At 44.0% G+C, this 21,118-nt stretch overlaps 1 protein-coding gene across 1 annotated transcript in view; it reads right to left on the bottom strand.

Annotated features, from left to right (window-relative positions):
• The window catches only part of LOC147033654 (structural maintenance of chromosomes protein 1A-like), a 183,764-nt gene that overhangs the window by 67,172 nt on the left and 95,474 nt on the right, over positions 1 to 21,118 (bottom strand). Inside the window, exons 16-19 of the mRNA XM_085871737.1 lie at positions 17,949 to 18,055; positions 14,653 to 14,794; positions 6,599 to 6,744; positions 6,342 to 6,495 (exon numbers count right to left, since the gene is read on the bottom strand). Coding sequence (XP_085727863.1) covers positions 6,342 to 6,495; positions 6,599 to 6,744; positions 14,653 to 14,794; positions 17,949 to 18,055 — 549 coding nt within the window. The remainder of the gene's footprint in view (positions 1 to 6,341; positions 6,496 to 6,598; positions 6,745 to 14,652; positions 14,795 to 17,948; positions 18,056 to 21,118) is intronic.

The following is a 21,118-nucleotide window of genomic DNA, read 5'->3' on the forward strand; positions in this document are numbered from 1 at the left end:
TGCACTGCATCTTGGACCTCTTCGTTGGACCAGAAAGTGGTTCCACCAAGCGCCTCCAAGTGGCCCAAAGGTGTGGTATTCCGAAGGGGCGACGTCTTAGGCCATCAGCCGTATCATGCAGTTTCGTTCCACTCATGGGGGGGCGGGGGGGGGGTAGACAAAACCTTGATAATATGATAGTATATATCCAAATACATACGTATCCAAAAGTTCTCCACTCAAATAGCTGCAGTTATTGTGTATATTCATCTTGAAAATCGATGCATTCGCCGCGCTATCTCATTTGAATTTTCTCCACACGGACGACGTGTGGGCCACGTGACGCATCAACAGCCAATAGATCGGCTGACATCGAATGCAAATTACGTCACTGTCATGTGACCAGCTAAGTTGTCCAAGATGGCAGCTTCCTGCAAGGAGGAAATCACCGGCAGCTGATCGGCGATTTTTGATGAATATGGCCAGTGAGGATGCTCCCCCGTGTATTATTCACCAGGACAATGTAGCGAACGAAGAAGTCAAACGTTTTACGTCTGTAAGATGGGATAAATGGAGAGAAAGTGTCAACAAATGGCTCGTCTTAGACGGTCACGAACGACGTTTAGCCGAGAGTGCCGGCGCGGGAGGACTAACTTCGATCATGGGCCTATTGTACCCGGAGTGCCGGTGGAAAGACTTCAAGCTACCCCCCTTTCAAGTTACCTCCCGGTAATCTGAAATCAATTTCAAGTTATCCCCGGGGGTAGCTATCATTTCTTGAAGCGTGACTGTGTCGCTGATGCAGTTCCCCTCTACCTGTACACACACTGGAACTGGTACTCATTTCGCCGACCTCGGAAGGATGACAGACTTAGTGCGGAGCCAGGTGTTGGCTCAGTGGTGACTTGGGATCCTAGGGTCCTGAGTTCAAGCCCCGTCGGCCGCTGAATTAATGCACCGGGAGGTTGACTCAGCCTGTCATCCTTCCGAGGTCGGCGAAATGAGTACCAGTTCCAGTGTGTGTACAGGTAGAGGGGCACTGCACCAGTGACACAGTCACGCTTCAAGAAATGATAGCTACCCCGGCAGCAAAGCTGCCATACGACCACCACCACCACAACGAAATTGAGAATTAAAAATAAACTGTTTTCATTGCCTTTCTTATACATTGATTTTATTGCGTTGTTTCCATAATTGTAAATATAGTCTGAGTTGGTTAAAAAGATAAACCAGTATGTCTCTTTGGATCAACTATATCGAAGAAGGATTTCATAAAAATGTGGCAAAAACTATAACTGCATGAGAAATACTGATTTCAATTAATAACAATATTAAAATAAAATCATTCATAATAAAATCAAAATTCATTGCAAACTATTTAAAGGATGTCACGTGGTCAATGGTTTTTCCCTAATTAGTTTTCAATATCAATTAAATTACTATTTTTTTGTAAATAAACATATATAAATAAATGTTTTGAGGGGGGTAATCTGAAATTGTAGGGGGTAGGATGAAATCGATTTCAAGCTACCCCCGGGGGTAACTTGAAATCGATTTCAGATTACCGGGAGGTAACTTGAAAGGGGGGTAGCTTGAAGTCTTTACACCGGCACTCCGGGTACAATAGGCCCATGATCGAAGTTAGTCCTCCCACGCCGGCACTCTCGGCTAAACGTCGTTCGTAACCATCTAAGACGAGCCATTTATTGACACTTTCTCTCCATTTATCCCATCTTACAGACGTAAAACGTTTGACTTCTTCGTTCGCTACATTGTCCTGGTGAATAATACACGGGGGAGCGTCCTCACTGGCCATATTCATCAAAAATCACTGATCAGCTGCCGGTGATTCCCTCCTTGCAGGAAGCTGCCAGCTTGGACAACTCAGCTGGTCACATGACAGTGACGTAATTTGCATACGATGTCAGCCGATCTATTGGCTGTCGAGGCGTCACGTGGCCCACACGTGATTCGAGTGGAGAAAATTCAAATGAGAGAACGTGGGAATGGATCGATTTTCAAGATGAAAATACAGAATAACTGCAGCTATTTGAGTGGAGAACTTTTGGATACGTATGTATTTGGATATATACTATCATATTATCAAGGTTTTGTCTACCCCCACCCCCCCCCCCCCCGATGAGTGGAACGAAACTTGATTTCCAGGCACTTTCTGAGCCATGGCTGATGGCCTATCTGGCAAGTAGGGTGGATGAGTAAGATACTCAAAATGCATGTCCTCAATTGTTGCAGCTGCAGTGCAGGAAGTATGAGGCCGAGTATTGTCATGCTGCAACAAAACACCGGTAGTGAGTAGTGTACGACATTTTGATCCGATTGCTTGTGTCAGATGATTTTTACCGAGGTCACAGTATGATGCACTGGTGACTGTGGTCCCTCTGGGCATGTAATGCTCTACAAGTGGGTCTCAGCTCCCCAGAAGAGCATCAGCATCACTTTTCCAGTGGACGGCTTCGTGTGGAAATTTTTGGGCTTCGGTGAAGTTGAATGGTGCCACTCTTTGCTTGCCCCCTTCGTTTCTGGCTGAAAGTGGTGGACCCATCTTTCCTCCCCAGTCACTATGCGCTGTAAGAAGGTGTCGCCTCCTGTTTTGTCACGTCGCAGAAGTTGTTCACATGCGTCCACTTGCCGTTCTTTCAATTCAAGTGTGAGTTGTCTCGGCACCCACCTTGCAGACACTTTGCGGAACCCCAGCATGTTGTGAATGATATGGTGTGCTGAACCATGGCTAATGTTCAATTGGGAGACAACTTCATCCGGCATAATGTGATGGTTTTTCCCAGAGCATGCGTTCAACTACTGCAACCATTTCTGGTGTGTCGGCTGTGTGAGTCCAGCCCGAGTGAGCAGCATCTGCCACACTGGACAATCCACTTTTAAACTTCCTGTCCCAGTCATACACCTGCTGCAGCAATAAACATGCATCACCATATTGCATCTTCATTCTGGAATGGATTTCACTGGGATTCACACCCTCACTTCCCAAGAAATGGATGACAGAACGTTGCTCCTCCCTGGTGCATGCTTCTAAGGGAGCCGCCATCTTGGAACTGCTCTACTGACGTCATACGCTCAGTGTTGCCAGAACTAAAACGGGCAAAATATGACTCTTACCCAAAGATATAACATGTCGTCCACAACTACACACATTACATTCTCAAAGATATATCGCCATGTATATACCTACTTGGTGTCCCTCATTTACCCAGGTGTTTCCATTTTTCTGTCCACAACTTGTATATATCACGTACAAGCGTGCGCGCGCGCGCACACACACACACACACACACACACACACACACACACACACACACACACACACACACACACACACACACACACGCACACACACACACACACACACACACGTGGTGTGCCGACACATTGGGTAAGCATACAAACTGTGCTTCCCCATTGTCTCGGGTCGCTCAACTGCATTTGATTTTTCATGTATTTATTTTCTTTTTTTATATATTTTCATTTACAGATGCTCTGACAGTTCTGTGATTTTTCCTGGTGTACCGGCTTCGATATCCATCGACTTGCAAAATTTCAGCTTTCTAAATCACCTGGAAGATTCCGATCTTTATCAGTGAGTCAGTGGTTAAAAGAGCTTCATATATATTGTTACGGATCTGGCAGCCTTTGCACACAGACAGCAGCCCCATAGTTCAGTTATTTCGATAAGTATGTGCTTATAGTCAGGATCCCATCCCTATGTCTAATGGGAATTTCGTATGTGCGATGCGAGTTATTTTATAGTCAGGTTTTATACATCTACTACAACAACAACAACAGCGGCACCGTCCCTCACTCAACCCGGTCGCCATTGCCCACGTGTTTTTGGCTTAAGGCGTGGGCGGAGCCTCCATTGCCTCAGATCGAGGCTCCACCCCGAGGAAGGGCATGGAACGTTTCCTCCAGCCAATGAACGAAGGGCGAGCATCGCACGCGCGCCCCAGCCAATGGGAGGCCAGTGTGCCGAAAGCTACTACGGAACCTCTTCAGGGAGCGGGCCTCCGAGACGCCTCAACTCACCCCCCCGAGACGCACCGTCTAATCGAGAGGCGAGTGGCGAAAGAAGAAATCGCTCCTACCTCAAGAGAGAGTTGGGTTGAAAAAGACGAGAGGACGGCAGACAGTGGTGGTCGTGGTTCGAGCGGTCTGCGGTCCTTTGAGGGGCAGACAGTGGTGGTCATGGTTCGAGCAGTTTTCGGTACATTGGAGGGCAAGTCTGGTGACCGAGTAGCCAGGGTCGTGGGCCGTGGACTTCGGGTCGTGGGTTCGAGTCCCACTGTGATGGTTTGGAACCGGTGTGACCGCACGAGGCAGGAAGGTACCCCGGCCAGGCTGTGGTTCCCCAGCTCAACTATCCTCCTCGGCGGGAGGACCAAATAAAGACTCGCGGGGTCCATTTTATTTTGGGTGTGTGTGTGTGTCCGTGGGTCCCATCTGTAAGTAGAATTGTTAAGTGCCTTGTACATTGTGAATTACATTTATTTTATTCGTGATAACTCTGCTCTTTGTGCTCCCCTGCCCCCCCCCCCACATGATAAATCAACCCCCAATTGTTCAATGTACCAGCTCTTTGTCTGTCACTTTCTTCCATTGGCCCAGCATGGTGCGTATTGAGAATTAGTGAGGCCTTTTGGGCCAGTAAGTTGTCATTGGGTCCGGCGCGGCTTTGGTAACTTCCGCTCGGTTACGCCGGATCCGAGTCGGTGATAGCGACTCAGTTCGGACAAAGTCGGCCGAGGGTGTGGTTTCCCCGGTAGCTAGACGGCATGCGTACTTAGGTAAATTGGAATAGACAAGTGGACCCTACCTCACGCCGTCGAAATATTGGCGGCCACGGTCCTTTAAGTGACCCGTGACCTTCGGACTTATCTGAGAGTCACGACCTAAATTCCAGGTGTTCGGTGGGAGATGGCTCTACTGCTCCAGCTGGCGGCCGTTTATCACCACCGACCCCCAACAATATTATAATGGGGTACGTTCACCAATGAGAGATAATGTTCCTGTGTGGCAGGCGGTGCTTATCGCTCCTGAGACGTGCAGCAAGCACTGTCTGGGACATGACTCTGGTGCTCACACCACTCACAGTTTGGAGTCATAATATTATATATATATATATATATATCTCACACAATGTTTATTTGTGTATATGTGCATTTGTGTGTCCCCGATAAAGGATGATTTAAGTAGGGTTTTAAAGGCCAATCTTTTAACACGACTGTGTTCACTCCGGTCTATTTTTCAGGTTGAATTTTTTTTTTTAAACTCGAAAAACATTTTTCATGAGGGAGTAATTACATCTCTTCTATTGGAAATGTAGACGTTGACTTGCAACCAGGCCTCAAGAGTGGTGTATAGCATCGTTTAAAAAAAAAACAATTAATATAAGGCGTAGGGAGGTGAAATTCACTGCACGCGATGTGAAACACAAGCAGAATAAAATGAGTATTCATTTACATCCGTAGGATGTCTAATAAATGAAGAAAATAAAAGCTTCACTCTCTGGCATGCTCACGAGGCTGTACCGTCGAAACAAAACGTTCCAGAAGATTAAAAAAAAAAAAGAAAAAGAAAAAAAAGAAAAAGAGGACAATATTTGTGCACGTAGTGTTTTAAAACAATGCTTCTTGCTACGAAGCATCATACCTTCGAGTCTGAATATTTCGAATAAAATCATTCCAACCCGTCATTTTTGATGGGCTTTTATACTCATATACATGTATACAATATATACATTATATGTGTTATATATGTATATATGTATATATATATATATATATATATATATATATATATGTATATATATATATATATGTATATATATATGTATATATATATATGTATATATATATATATATGTATATATATATGTATATATATATATATATATATATATATATATATATATATACACACACACACACACACACACACACACACACACACACACACACACACACACACACACACACACACACACACACACACACACACACACACACACACACACACACACACACGCACGCACACGCACACACGCACACGCACGTACAAGTGTGCGTGTGTGCGTGTTTGAAAACCCCTTTTGTCTTATCTTGTTTGGTTCAGTTATGAATCTCCTCATTTTGTGTTGAAATTTTTTTAAAGTGAGGTTGGGGTTTTGATATTACAAAAAGGTTTTTTCCATCTCAATTTCCTTTGTCCAAAAGGCAGGTAAAGCTGCATGTGATTTTCCTCCATGTAATTACCCACAATAAAAGTACATTATTTAAATTCCACTGCACTGGTCCAGGATACATTAGCTGCTGAAGTGGTTTGCTTATTTACCTCCGCCTCGCTCACTTCCTCCATCGAGCCCTGCTTCAGGGGCAACCGCACCTCCTCCATCTTACAGTTCTGAAACAAATTATGCCGGTCCATGCGTTTTTGCTCCAGTTTGCTCTCAATCACCATCAGCTCCTTCTGCAGCTGCACAGACTTCCTGTGTGCATCAGCACATGCAAAGACACATTTCCTGTCAGTTAGTTGTTCAACTTTCCGGGAAGCCTCGACATATATGTAATGAAAATAAAACACAAGATCACCTTTGTTCTGCATTTAATTCCTTCTTCTTTTCTTCAACTTCCTGGGTTTTGTTCTTTAACTCTGACTGGTGCTCCAGCATGTTATTCTTGAGCGCCTGCAGTTCCACCCTCAAAACCTCTTCAGCAGCCATTGTTTCCTGTTCCTCCTGTAGCCAGAAAAAAACCTCCACAGTGAGGCTCTCACCACCAAGAACAACAATTAACAAGACCATTTTAGCAAATCAAAGGCAGGTGCAAAGGCAACAACAATAGGCAACTTTCTTTTTTTTACATTAATCTGAAGCTCATAGAGAAGCTTGTACATAAATCTCATGCCAGACAGGGACATTCGGAGACAATAGTGTACTTTTGCATGTTTTACAATGCGAGTAGACAATCTTGAGATGTAATTGGCTAATGCTGTCTGTCCCAACCTGAAACAAAGAAACACTAATGGGAAAGAAAAAAATAAATAAATTATGAAGTAAAAGTTGCTTCAGATTAATCCAAACCGATGAGAAAATTGTAATTTTTTCAATTTAGACAAAAAAATTGAACCCGGGTGGTGTATAAGCAACAGTATATCACTTTTGCAATTTTTTTATTTTATTGGCCATTAAGAAATATACAATCTGTCATTCTTGAGCTCGTTCAACCAGTGCAAGTATATCACTTTTGTATATCGTGGTATTTTTTACCACGGGCTTCTGCAAGTGGACAATTGAAAACAGACAGATGTAGCAAACAACATATTATTTTTGCCTGCCTGGGCTACTTTGAACGAATTGTCAGTTGCTTACTTGCTGCCACCATCATACTGCACGACCCGCTAACACACTGGTGCATCTCCAGATGTGCACAAGGTGTTCTCTCATAAGTTGTGAAGTCATTTTAGGGTTTCACAAGGTGCAATTGTGTCCTCCCAGTTCTCAAAGTATCCTCCTTTTTTTTTTGTATGACCATGTTTTAAGGACCAAGTTGTGATGTTATGTTCTCATAACTTTGTTCCAAGGACAACCTCCTCACGTATTTCGTTTGTTGTAATATTTCCTGTTTTCACTTTTTAAATCCCGGGAAGGCTCTACTTCATTATTCCAGTTACTCTGAACGATCTCAGTCACAATGGCGGCACTCCTCAGCTTTCAGGTTCTCTTCACTTTCTTTTTCGGATCCTGCTACTTGGTCATGTTTGTTGAAAAATATAGAATTTCCACGTTATTTAGGCCAAACTCACTGAGTACTGACACCTAAATTAGCAATCTGACCATGATGTCCAGTCGCATGCCTTGTTTCATTTCAATGTTTACACTTGACGGGATAGTGCGGTCGTGTGTGAGCACTATGTCCTCGTTTCCGATGATTGCCTGTGGTTTGTGCTTCCATGACCATGATGACACTGGGATATTGAGGATTTTGCAGATGTGCTAGTGGTTCACTCCACATACATTGTTGTGCCTTTGTGTGTGCAGCTGTTCTGACATGAGCTTTTTTTTTAAATCCCTATAGTATAGGAGATGAAGCATGCTTTCTGTTTATACCTTGCAACACCTACACCTGTCTGATTGACTCAGTCCCACCATCTTGTTTAAGTTGTTGATAGAGTGTCCTTGAATTTAGGCATGTATTATAACTCGTTCTCCATCCCAGTTAAGCCAATTCCTTATTACCTCCGTCCACCTTCCATGATTTCACCCCTGCTTGTGTCTGTAAGCAAGATATCTCAAAAGGTTATGGACAGATTTGGACGAAAGTTGGCGGACAGGTTGGATGTGCGACAAGGATGAATTGATTAGATTTTGGTGAAGATCCAGATCTGGATTCAGATATGAGAATTTAATTTTTTACGTGATTCTTCACCATAGAGAGATAGGGCCAAAAACGATATATAGCATGATGTTTCAAAAAGTTATGGATGGGTTTTGACAAAACTTGGTGGATAAATTAGGTACGTGACAAGAACAAGCTGATTAGATTTTCGTTAAGGTCTGGATGCAGATCCGGCCTCTCAATGGGATAAAGAACGTAAACTGTTCAGCCTGGTGGAGGTTTGTGCTCGAACAAGTGCCATTCCAGTGTATCCTTGCATCGTCATGCTCCGAAGACTGCCAAAGTAGTTTCATTGGTCACGTGGTACAATCATGGGCGGGTCACCACTCCAACATACGATACTCAACAGGCTTACCCTCATTTTTTATGGACGAAAGGCTGAGTTAACCACCAAGTGTTACTTTGGCCTGGCTGGGGCTTGAACTCAAGACCTTAAAGGCCCGGTCACACCTTGACGTTTTAGCCAGCGATGGCAACATATTAAAATGTATGTAAAACGCTGGCTTACGTTGAACTTTTGATGTTTTTTTTTAAAGATTCGGACGTATTCATAGCGACTTGGTCTTATGTATAACGCATTGGTAACGGACACAGAACGTTTCGTTGTGTTATAGATAACTTATACCAACGAATGCTGAACCTGTTGTCGGCCTACACATCCGATGCCCAACGATAGTCTAACTTAGGCATAGCGCGTTGCACGCATCGCCGACGATGTCGTGACGTAGCCTATTAAAGGGCTGACGCACAACGATTCGAATCATAACTGCCGTAGAAATGGAAGTGTCAACATCGCGGTCACACCTTGGCGATCTTGCCAGCCTATGCCGACCTAAGAAAAATGTGTCTAAAACGTTGGGGCACGTCAAATACGGTATGGGTAAGTTTGGTATACGCGAGTAGAACGCTAAAGTACGCTATCATACGTCGTAGTAAGTAGAGTACGTCAAGAAATTTTAAACATGTTCAAAATTTTACGACGTACTCGGCGTACGACACACGTTCCGCATGCGATGGGGATAAGTTTTACACACGATATGTGGACGCTTACACACGTCCACAAAGGCTACTTATAAGCTACTCATAAGTCGAAACACGTCGCGGTAATGTCTTTTTTACGCGAAACTTATTTCTAACTTATGTTTGACGTGCTTTGAACCAATTCTTTACGTAGTCCCAACACACATCGACGTATGTAGACGTATTCCAATGACGTCTTCCGGTCGACAAAAAAAATTTTTTTACGTGTTTCTAGCTTACAACTGCCATATGTAGACGTGTTCCCAGCGGTTTTGGGAATTGGTATATAAAAATGGTGTTCATAAAAGGGGAACCCAACAGTGTTTTCGAGTCCTTTTTGAGTCGATGTCCATGTCAGCAGTAACAGTATCAGTATCAGTATTAGTATTGGTATTAGTAGTAGTTTGTTCATGTTGGCAGTAGTAGGTGAGTGTGAGGGGGAGGGTGTGGGTTATGATGGATCGTCCTTGCGTTTAACGATTTAAATGATAAACTCAACGATTTAAATGGCTGCATCTCCACTATTGAAAGTAGACGCTTGCGCTCAACAATTGGATTTTTTTTACACTCAACGACTTTTAAACGGAACCACTCAGCTATTTTCATTGTTTACAATGAACGATTTAAATTGGTGTCACTCGCCTTTGTTTTTTGACGCTGGGGTTTTGAAATTTGAAGCGTTTCTTCTGAACGTGTTAAAACGCTCAAACTCGACTATTTTAAATAGACGCTGCCGATGGACAATTGGAATCATAGCCAAGCTAGACATCGAAGTGTGAACATCCTCGTCATGCCGAAGAAAAGTTTGAAGAATGCTGCAAATAAGTGTCCTGGCCGTGGCCGTGGACGCTGATGCAAGGATCATCCATTATACCGACGTCTTTCAGCCTATGAGTAACTTAAAAGTAACGTCTGTCGATGTGTGGCAATGATCGCGTAACGTGCCAACAACACGTTAATCATAGGTTAGAAATAAGTTTCGGGTACGCTAAACATTACCTCGGCGTGTCTCAACTTATGATTAACTTACAAGTAGCATGTGTTGACGTCTGTCAACGATCGCAGACCGTGCATACAACTTGTGGCCAGCGTAGCGGAACGTGTGAGTCATACGCCGGCATACGTCGTGAAATTTCAAGCATGAAAAAATTTGAGGACAACCAAAAAGTACAACGTTTAAAGCCAACGTACAACGACGTATGGCAGCGTTTTTCAGCGTGCTCTCAATGTTATCAAAACTTACCCATAACGTATTCAACGTGTGCCAGCGTTTTAGAAAAAAAATTCAAAAATCGGCATACGTTGGCTAAAACGTCAAGGTGTGACCAGGCCTTAAGATCCTAAGCCAACCGCCTTTACCGTTAAGCCACAAGCAAGCTTTTTGAACAGACATTTTGCACATTTTTCTAATTACAACTTCATTCAATGTCTTTGGAGCCTGTGATTTTTTTTAGCTGATGTTGGTGGTTATATTTTTTCCACGGCTTGGTTCTGAGCATCTCGCTTAAACGGGTCCAGAGCTAAAAATAACAGGAGGAGAGACGATCTCCCTGGAAGGTACCTCAGTTTAACATCTGCAATTTGAATTATTCCTTCCTAATGATGTACGAATCTCAAGGTTGTGCTCCATCCTCCATTGCATCATATTTTGGGGTCCATTTGGTACAGTTTGATGCATAATATGATCAACTAGTGCAGAACTCCATCGAGCGCCTTATAATAGTCATGTGAGATTAGGGCTGTCTCTCTGGACTTATCTTGTGCTTTTGGTGCTGTCTGTCATCCTGCCTTACTCTCCAAACTCTCTGCCTATGGCATCCAAAGCCAACTTCACATAATGCTTACTCACTCCCTCTACTCTCGTATCCAATGTGGGGTACTCAGCGGTATCCTTTCATCTCATCTCACTGTAAATTCATCTCCCTGGGTCTTGGGCCCAGTCCTATTCCTAATCTTCATTCTCTGGAAAATTATATATTCTAGCTACTGCATACCTTCTGTTTTCTAGCTCCCCCGTGAGCCTCGACTCTGTATACAAAAAAAAAGTCACCAATTACAATCAGAACCATCTGAGGTCTTTTGTTTCAAAGGACCCGCCACTTGCCCAGTGGGTTTTGATGAGTTATGGTGGTGCAGGCATTTTAGGGCTTCGTTTCACCAATTATTAACACTACAAGCAAACGCTCCCTGTGGGAGCGGCCAAGGGGGTTATGTTATTATCCTTATTCAAACGTGAAATTCAAAATGCCTCTCCAAAATACCTATCACTGCACAATTCAAAGCACCTCACTGCACAGGAAAATGTGGGGAAAGGAATACTGTACTGAAAAAGGTGGGGACTTGTAAGACCCTCTCCAACATGGAACAGCAATACACGATACATATTTACATATAGAATTTGCACTGCCCCCTCCCCCAACCCCCAAGACCACCGGCAAAGATAAAAACACCCCTATGCACTCAGAACCGGAATTAAGTTTAACAGCCCCTGGGACATTGGAGTAGTTGAGCCCCCCAACCACACCAAACTTGAAATGTAGTAGGAAGACGAAAAAATTAAAAAAATTAAAAATAAAAAAAGAGCTGAACTGCGTTACTGTGTTTTGATCTGTAAACATTTCACTACAACACTTTTTAAAACTGAAAATAAATTAAAAGTGAAAACATTTTAAATTATAATTTAAAATTAATTATTATTGATAGAGCTTTATTAAGCTCTCACTGATAATTACACTGGTCAACAACAAATTTGTTGTCTGCATTTTTTAAGCTGATTTAGGACGAATCTGATGCGCTGAATCCAAAACTCACATTAGTTTTGTTCAATCAGGTCAAGTTTTTGAGATATGGCCACATGTCGTTTTTTACATTTTTGTTCACATGTACGCATGTGTGGAGCATTTTAGAAGAAGTTGGTGGGGGTAAAATGTCATGTCAAATAATTGTTTTGATTGGAAATAATTATTTTAATGACAAGAAGTATTCAGGTACGATAGTTCTGGGTGATTATGTCGAAAAGGGATCAGTTTGAAGTCATAAAACCTCAAAATCTTCCAAAAATTGGTGAGGCAAAGCATAAAGTTCGTGGATCAAAACTAAAGTTAATGGGGCAGATTTTGTAACAATGTGATACAAAAAGTTGTATTTCTTGAAATAACGAACTCTGAAGAATGTACAATACCTACATGCGCCAATTTATGACATGCGCTTCTGCTCAAGCTTGGAGTGCCACAGTACGAACCCAAAGATTGGAGACTGTTCATTGACAGCAGCAAGCGATCACTGAAATGTGTTCTGCTACACAACGGCAACCAGTTTGCCTCTGTACCCATCGCTCACTGGACTACACTGAAGGAGAAGTATGAAGCGGTGAAGTACGTGCTGGAGAAAATTGGTTATGATCAGCATAAGTGGTTTATTTGTGTTGACCTGAAGATGGTGAACTTTTTGTTGGGACAACAGTCTGGCTTCACCAAGTACCCATGTTTTCAGTGCATGTGGGATAGTAGGGACCGTGCTCAGCATTACACGAAGAAGGACTGGCCTGTGCGGGAGGAATTGGTGCCATGCAAAGAAAGGAACGTCATCAACGACCCTCTGGTGGACAGAGACAGAATACTCTTCCCACCGCTGCACATCAAGCTCGGCTTAATCAAGCAGTTCACCAAGGCTCTGGACAAAGATGGTGACTGCTTCACTTACTTGTGCCAGGCTTTTCCAGGATTGACCATGGAGAAGTTGAAAGCTGGCATCTTTGATGGTTCTCAGATCCGTCAGCTCATCAGAGATCCAGAGTTCAAAAACTCAATGAACGAAGTGGAACTGGAAGCGTGGAAAACATTTGTTTTGGTAGTGAAGAACTTTCTTGGCAACAATAAGGCCAGAAACTACACAGAACTTGTCAACAACATGCTGACTGCTTTCAGAAAACTGGGCTGCAACATGAGCATCAAGATGCACTACCTATTTTCACATATGAACCGGTTTCCTGAGAACCTGGGTTCAATGAGTGACGAGCAGGGGGAGAGATTCCATCAGGACATGAAGGAGATGGAGACCAGGTATCAGGGTCGCTGGGACGCAGTCATGATGGCTGACTACTGTTGGAATCTGAAGAGAGACCTCCCTGCCGCTGAACATTCCAGGAGTTCGAAGAAACGGAAGTTCAAGCCCTGAAGTTTGAACAGTGGTGACGCAACATGCAATTTACTTGTACTTACCTTTATCAATGCCCACCATTCAGATGACAGTAATCGATGTTTCTATCATGTAATCAATAAATGTTGTTGGCAAAACATTTTTTTTTCTGAAAAACATGTTTAGGATGATATGTGTTGACAAAAATCAGCTGATAATGCCACAAAAATGTAATTGATTTTGTCACAAGATCTGATTTTTTCAAATCAACTTAGCACAAAAACCTGACCTGATGGAGAGAAACGGGTGCCATTTCCTGATTCAGCAGTGCCAGAATACCCTAATTCACTTGTAGAAATCTAGACAACATTCAGAAAGTAAAAAATTGTTGACCAGTGTTATCAGTTAGAGCTTAATAAAGTGATATCGAATTGATCATGATTTTTACAGAACGTAAACACAAATTTATCAAAAACTGGATGGGGAAAGTCAAATTGCCAGCCTTACAGAGCAGATGTGACCCAATAAACAACTTCGCTGGCTCTGTTACCTTTGAGTCAACAAGGAAATAGATAATACTGGCTTTATAAATAAATTAATGTACCATGTTTTTCGTGGGTCCCCTGGAGTTTGGGCCCTGGACAATGTCCCCCATTGGTCCTTCCCTAAATCGGGCCCTGTATGCACTAATTGGGGTCATGCTGATCCTATATCGCAAGTCTGGATGCAATTGGCCACAACTGTGGGAGTAGTGTGACACACACACACACACACACACACACACACACACACACACACACACACACACACACACACACACACACACACACACACACACACACACACACACACACACACACACACACACACACACACACACACACACACACACACACACACACACACACTTCTGTGAATTATAATCAGGATTATTGGTGATAATGCTCACTGTTATGCAGTTTCCAGTTTGTTTCACCTGTTACCTGGGATGATGTATGTTTGTGGATTCTGCTATGTTGAACACAGGTGTGAAGTCAGAAGATCATTCATGGTTACCTTCAAGGCAGTTTTACCTGTCACCTCTCACTTACAATTTTCAGTCGTTCAAGGTTATCCTTATCCTTCTTCACATTGTCCTCCCACAGCTTCAGTTTTTTCACCTCTTCCTTCAACTGCACATTTTGATATTCAAGGTGAATGACGAGCCGTGTTTTTTGGTTTTCAAACTCGGAGCTGAGAAAAGTGCAGATGAAAGGGCAGGATATTAAAGACAATAACGTGAATTTTAACAATGAGCAATCGATGTGAATGAAAGCAATTGATTTATTTGGTCATGTGATAAATAATACAAGTTTATGTCATCATTGGAGTGTTTATGATCCCATGAAAGTGCAAAGCAATTTGCCATAATGAAAGTCAACACTGCACACATATTCATAATGATCAGTGAAAGGGAAAGCAAAACCGACGGAGAAAAATATACAACGGTGGTTCAAGGTTGACATGGACCTTTTACTGCACAGAGACATGACAGAAGTAAATAGACACCATGATTTTAAAATAATTTATTGATTGAACATTTGAAGTACATTTGATCCATTTTAATACAAACACTCGAATTTGGTCGATTTGCCATTTGCAGATTTCAACGCTTTTACTCTTTGAAACAAAGAACTAACGATTTCTGAAATTTTCTCTTGTGGGATTTCTGCCCAGACTTCACACAAATGGGTTTGCAATTCTGCCCGTGATGTTGGTTTCCTGGTCCTTTTCCGCACAGCTCGAACCAATGTAGCCCAGAGGTGTTCAATGGGATTCATCTCAAGAGACTGACTTGGCCATGGAAATCTCTTGAGCCCATTTCTGTCCTGCCATTCTTTGGTCTTTTTTGCAGTGTGGCATGTAGCAAAATCTGCCATGAACAAAGCGTTGTTTTTGATCATCTGACCAGTGGAGAAAATGAGGAGACGTCCATCCTCAAGTATAGAAATGTATAGCGCAGAGTTGATGTTGCCAATACACTCGACAAACTCTGACCAACTAGCGCTCCAGATTGCTCCTCACACCATCACTGAGAAACCACCGTGTTTGACAGTTGGCTGCAATCGGTTCAAAAAGAACTCTTGACTAGGAAGTCTCCAGACCCACATATGTCCACTGTCAAAAAATTGAGCAAATTGGGACTCATCTGAAAAAAATAACAGTTTGCCAAAGCTCCAAGGGTCTGGTGGCCATCTCGTCAGCCCACTTCTTTCTCCTTTAAATGTTGGCTGGTCGAAGAAGAGGTTTTCTCCTAGCTGCTCTCCCACCGTAGCCCAGTTGATGAAGGTACCGCATGGCAGTTCTTGAACTAACTTGGACTTCCTCTGCAACATCTGCTGCCTTGCAACAGGGAGTTTTCTCAATGGACCGCTTGACAGCTCGCCTTCTGAGGGCCCTGATCGACCGAACGGGAAGCTGTGGATTTCCTTGCCTTCTTTGGTGATGTGGAGGGGGGGAGGGGTATGTGTGTGTTGGGGGTGGGACGTATGTGTGTGTAATGTGTATACCGAGTGTGTGTGTGCGTGCGTGTGTGTGTGTGTGTGTGTGTGTGTGTGTGTGTGTGTGTGTATGTGTTTTCTGAGTGTGTGTGTGTGTGTGGGGGGGGGGGGTGTGGGGGTATGTGTATACTGAGTCTGTGTGGGGGGGGTATGTGTGTACTGAGTGTGTCTGGGGGCGGGGGTATGTGTATACTGAGTGTGTGTGTGTGTGTGTGTGTGTGTGTGTGTGTGTGTGTGTGTGTGTGTGTGTGTGTGTGTGTGTGTGTGTGTGTGTGTGTTAGGGGGGTGGAGGTATGTGTATACCAAGTGTGTGTGTGTGGGGGGGGGGGCGGTGCGCACGCAAACACACATATGTGGGTCAGCTAATGATAGAATTGAAAATGGATGGGCCAATCTCCACAAACATCTGCATACATGCTGGGGTACCCAGGGTCAGGTGATGCGCACAAAATAACACCCACCCACACTCACACACAAGGGTGGGGAGACTTCTTAAGATTTTGCCTTGTACATGGGGCACAGTGTAAGTGATTTACTGACTCCTTCTAGAGAGAGGGGAGATGACCAGATGATTTATGAGCAAATATTGTGAAATGTAAGGAGACCTGGGTCCATTATTTCACACCAGAGTCAATGCGAGCCAGCATGGATGGGAGATGCTCTCGGACACCATCGAGCAGAGATGTTCTCGGACAGCATTCTTGGTCCAAACAACCGAAATAGTTTGAGTTTGAATCATGAGGCAGAAAGCTTGAGGACCTGAACAGTACAATCAATATGGAATTTCTTGACAGTGACAAAGCCATCAATGCAGAATATGACAGTGAGTTGTTCGGAAAGGAAATGTGTGAGACAGGTATGCTGTTTTTGGCTGTCATTTCACTCACAGTCAAAAGGAAAATGTGATCACTACCACTGTAGCAGGAATGTAATTGAAGGGTCCAAATTATTTTCCATGCAGTCCCGACTCGTTACCTTGTGATTTTTTTTTTATCCTTCTGGACCACTCAAAGTATATCCAAGTGGCATTAAGCTTACGAACGATGAGGATGTCAAAAATGTGTCCGGAAATGCCTGCATCGAGAGTATCCCTCATAAAAGATGGCATCATGGCACCATGCCACTGACTGAACAACTGTGTATATAGAGCACACGGATACCGTGAGAAACAGATCAAGTTTCATTGACCTTTCTGTACCTTTTGATTTTCTGGAAAACAATCCACGTGATCCTTGAACTTCCCTCATAGTGTTTGTAGATGTGGACGCAGCATAATTAGAATGAAGTGTCTAAAACTGTTTATTTCACTTTTTAAGCAACTGCCTGTGTAATGTGGCATTACATTTAAATGTGATTTAAATAAAAAAATTTACAGCATTAAATTCAGCCATTTAGAATGAAACTGTCAAGTGAGACAAATGACTTGCGACAAAATAATTTGCATGCGAAAAGGTTATGAGGGGTCAGACAGGGAAGCTGGAGCCTATGGTCATCTTGCATCTTCGCCAAAGGCAGGAGTTGCCATCACCGGGTGCGAGGTCTTCTGTTTCCAAAGGACTTGGCACTTGCCCAGTGGTTCCAATGAGTTATGGTGGGTCAGGCATTTTAGGGCTTCGTTGTCCATCTCAATGACATGTTAGGCTCATTCTATTTCCTGGTGTTCAGGGTGTGCTATTGCATTGTCAATGTATACTTTTGGTGTCCCATAGAGTGCCAGTGCTTGGTGCCAAGTAATAATCCTGAAAGTGATATGTCAATCCCATTTTTTAAAGTTTGAAAAACACAGGTGAAAATTTCAGACGAATGTTAAAGTGAAAAATGGAAAGGTAAAAATTTATGTTATTTACCGCTTTTTGGTGATCTCCAGGTGTTCCTTGACCCTCTCCTCCTCAAACTGCCGTATGTTTGAAACTCCAACTGAGACACAAAACTCATGAAAAACCTCGTCCTCTACCTGTCAAGAATTGAAAACAAAATACTTGCACACTTGCGGTGTTTGGAATTTTTACGTCAGCAGAGGAAATAATGGTTGGCCTTTGTAGCCGAGGGCGGCCATTTAAGTGTGACGTGTGAACTGGAACATGGATTTGTTTGTAGCGGAGGATATGCTGCCCAGACAAAAACCGCAATTTGAGATAGCAAGTGAAGTAAATCCAGTGTCGAGGGATATCCAAGAAAACAGAACCACTTATAACACACCATTCTAAATCAGGAATCTGTAATTTGTTCAAGCAGCAGATGACAACTCGGCCCAAGTTTTTTCATGAATCAGCCGGCCTGATGTTCAACCAAGTCGTAAGTAGGTTAGAGCATTCATTTGTAATTTAGTCAGGATACCGGTGATAACTCACCAACTCTTCGGGAAGGCCACTGTGGGATCTTCAATGTCCACTAACCAATTCTGGTAAATGGAGCACCCAGTTTAACTTCCATCTGAGGGAGGGCACCCACATTGATGAAGCAACCTTCCTGTGAAACACCGTGACTTTTGTGAGTACTCTCGTTTTCAAATTAGGAGCGTGGAGCGATGTCATGCATTATATGATACGATTTTCCACGATCTACTCTCATGGACGAATTAAAGTACATAATCAAAATAATATTTCGGTTTTGAGGATCGGGTATCGTCCGGACTAAATAAGTGTCGAAATCCCGAGTGAAATCTGATAATTTAAATAAATAACGAGTCTTATAACGAAGCCGACATACCGATTTACTTTAAGCAAGCTCGGTTATGTTCCCTCGTTCAACATAGATACACAAGAAAATGTGAAATTTCCAAAACATTAAACTTATCTTGTTCTACTGTTTGGAGAATTAAAGTTAGTGAAAAACAAAATTTAGGAACGTAACAAAATTACCCAGCTTCATTGAGTGAAATGATTTAATGCATTCATTATTCGACCTCACGCCCTGTCCCCCAGATGGACTGCCTATCCATAGCGACTGACAGATCTGTGCCGATATTTTTGTAGGTTTCGCGACATGTTCTACAGGGAATCAAACCCAATGTGGTAAAAAACGGACATTATAAAATAAAGTTATCACGTTTGCACGGACGTCAAACCGATGTACCACACATAACGCATACACAGACGAGCAAGCAAGATGGTGCATTATCTGCAATGTTTATTTCACGGGCGATTGAACTTTGTGATGTCTCCAGAGTTGTTCTGCATTAAGCAGCAAAGCTTTTATGGACAAAGTCATTATTTCAACGCATTCATATTATTTCATTAACTGCTGCATGCGCAGTGAAGACCGGCTTTAAAGTTAAAGGGATCCTTCATGATATACAGCGACAGCTTGGCCAGACGGTCCTCATCAACAATATAATTGAGGTGCTTGCTTGGGTGCTTCAGCCAAGTGCCGAGCACCCATTATCGATAACGGTACCACACAACGTCAATATGAGTAAACTGTTCACTCACCGCATCACGCCTGAGCGGGTGGGGTTCGTGCTCCGTCACCCTGAGCGAGTGGAGTTCGTGCTCCGTCACCCTGAGCGGGTGGGGAGCGTGCTCCGTCACCCTGAGCGGGTGGGGAGCGTGCTCCGTCACCCTGAGCGGGTGGGGGAGCGTGCTCCGTCACCCTGAGCGGGTGGGGAGCGTGCTCCGTCACCCTGAGCGGGTGGGGAGCGTGCTCCGTCACCCTGAGTGGGTGGGGAGCGTGCTCCGTCACCCTGAGCGGGTATGGTTCGTGCTCCGTCAACCTGAGCGGGTGGGGTTCGTGCTCCGTCAGCCTGAGCGGGTGGGGTTCGTGCTCCGTCTCCCTGAGCGCGCCACATCCGATTAGTGTGAAAATTTTTGAGGGTCATCTCGAGATAAAATGGTCCACAGCAAAAAAAATTCATGATGTCATCGGTCATGTGATTTGGGGCCATATTGTTTAAAAAAACGAGAAAACCTTCAAAAATTTTCTTCTCTGAAATGGCTGAAAAGATCGAGGTGAAACTTTACACATATTGTAACGAATTTGGAAGCTTTGTGCACACACAAAGCAGTCCCCAAGTTTAGTTACCTCGATAAGTATGTGTTTATAGTTCGGGTCCCCTACCTGTGTCTAATGGGAATTACTTGTGTGCGCAGCGAAGTTTCTTTTACAACAAATGTCCTTCACTTCACTTCACACACCGACGCCATTGCCAACGTGAGTTCGAGCACGTACGTGGGCGGAGATTTTCATCGCCTCAGCTCCGACTCCACCCCTTGTCCAATCACGCACAGAGGGCGACTTTCCCACGACACCCCGGCCAATGAGGGTTGAGATGGCCACAGAGGACGACTTTCCCATGACACCCCGGCCAATGAGGGTTGAAATGGCCACAGAGGGCGACTTTCCCACTACACCCCGGCAAATGGGGGTTGAGATGGCCACAGAGGGCGACTTTCCCACGACACCCGGCCAATGAGGGTGGAGACCGCCTCACATGGCGATATTCTCACCCCGGAGAAGAAAGATATAAAGGAACGCCAGACTGGGGAGGTTGGTCATCTTGAGGGTCGCGGGTCTTGGTGTTGGCTGGTTCGTCTGGTCCTGGGTCATCGTAGTCTCTGATCTTCTCCTTGGTCTTGGTTGATCGGTGTGTGGCCAGTTGGAGAGCGCGATCCCTAGTGCTTGGCGCTGCGTGAAAGCTGTGGGTTCGAGTCCCGCCACGCGACCAGATTGACGTAGAACGCACGAGGCAGACAGGTGCAAGCCAGACCCTGGCCTTCGGCTCGCCTTTCCTTCCGAGCTGGAGGCCTCAATAAAGGCCGGCCAGCCCAGTTCTTTTGTGTGTGGCGCCAGTCCGTTAAGTAGAATTGTGTAAGTGCCTTGTACATACCTGCATTGCTTTTCTTCGGTTTAACTCTGCTCTCTGTGTCCCCCTCCATTATAAAATAAACCCCTGTTAAATGTACCAGCTCGTTTTCTGTGCTTTCATCCATTGGCCTAGCATGGTGCATGTTGCGAATTGGTAGGGCCGTTCGTGCCGTGGATTGTTCATTTGGTCCGGCGCGGCTTTGGTAACTTCCAC

Source organism: Eptatretus burgeri, chromosome 2 (genome assembly GCF_056783735.1).
Source record: "Eptatretus burgeri isolate ZD-2024b chromosome 2, Ebu_testis_v1, whole genome shotgun sequence".
Taxonomy (NCBI): domain Eukaryota; kingdom Metazoa; phylum Chordata; class Myxini; order Myxiniformes; family Myxinidae; genus Eptatretus; species Eptatretus burgeri.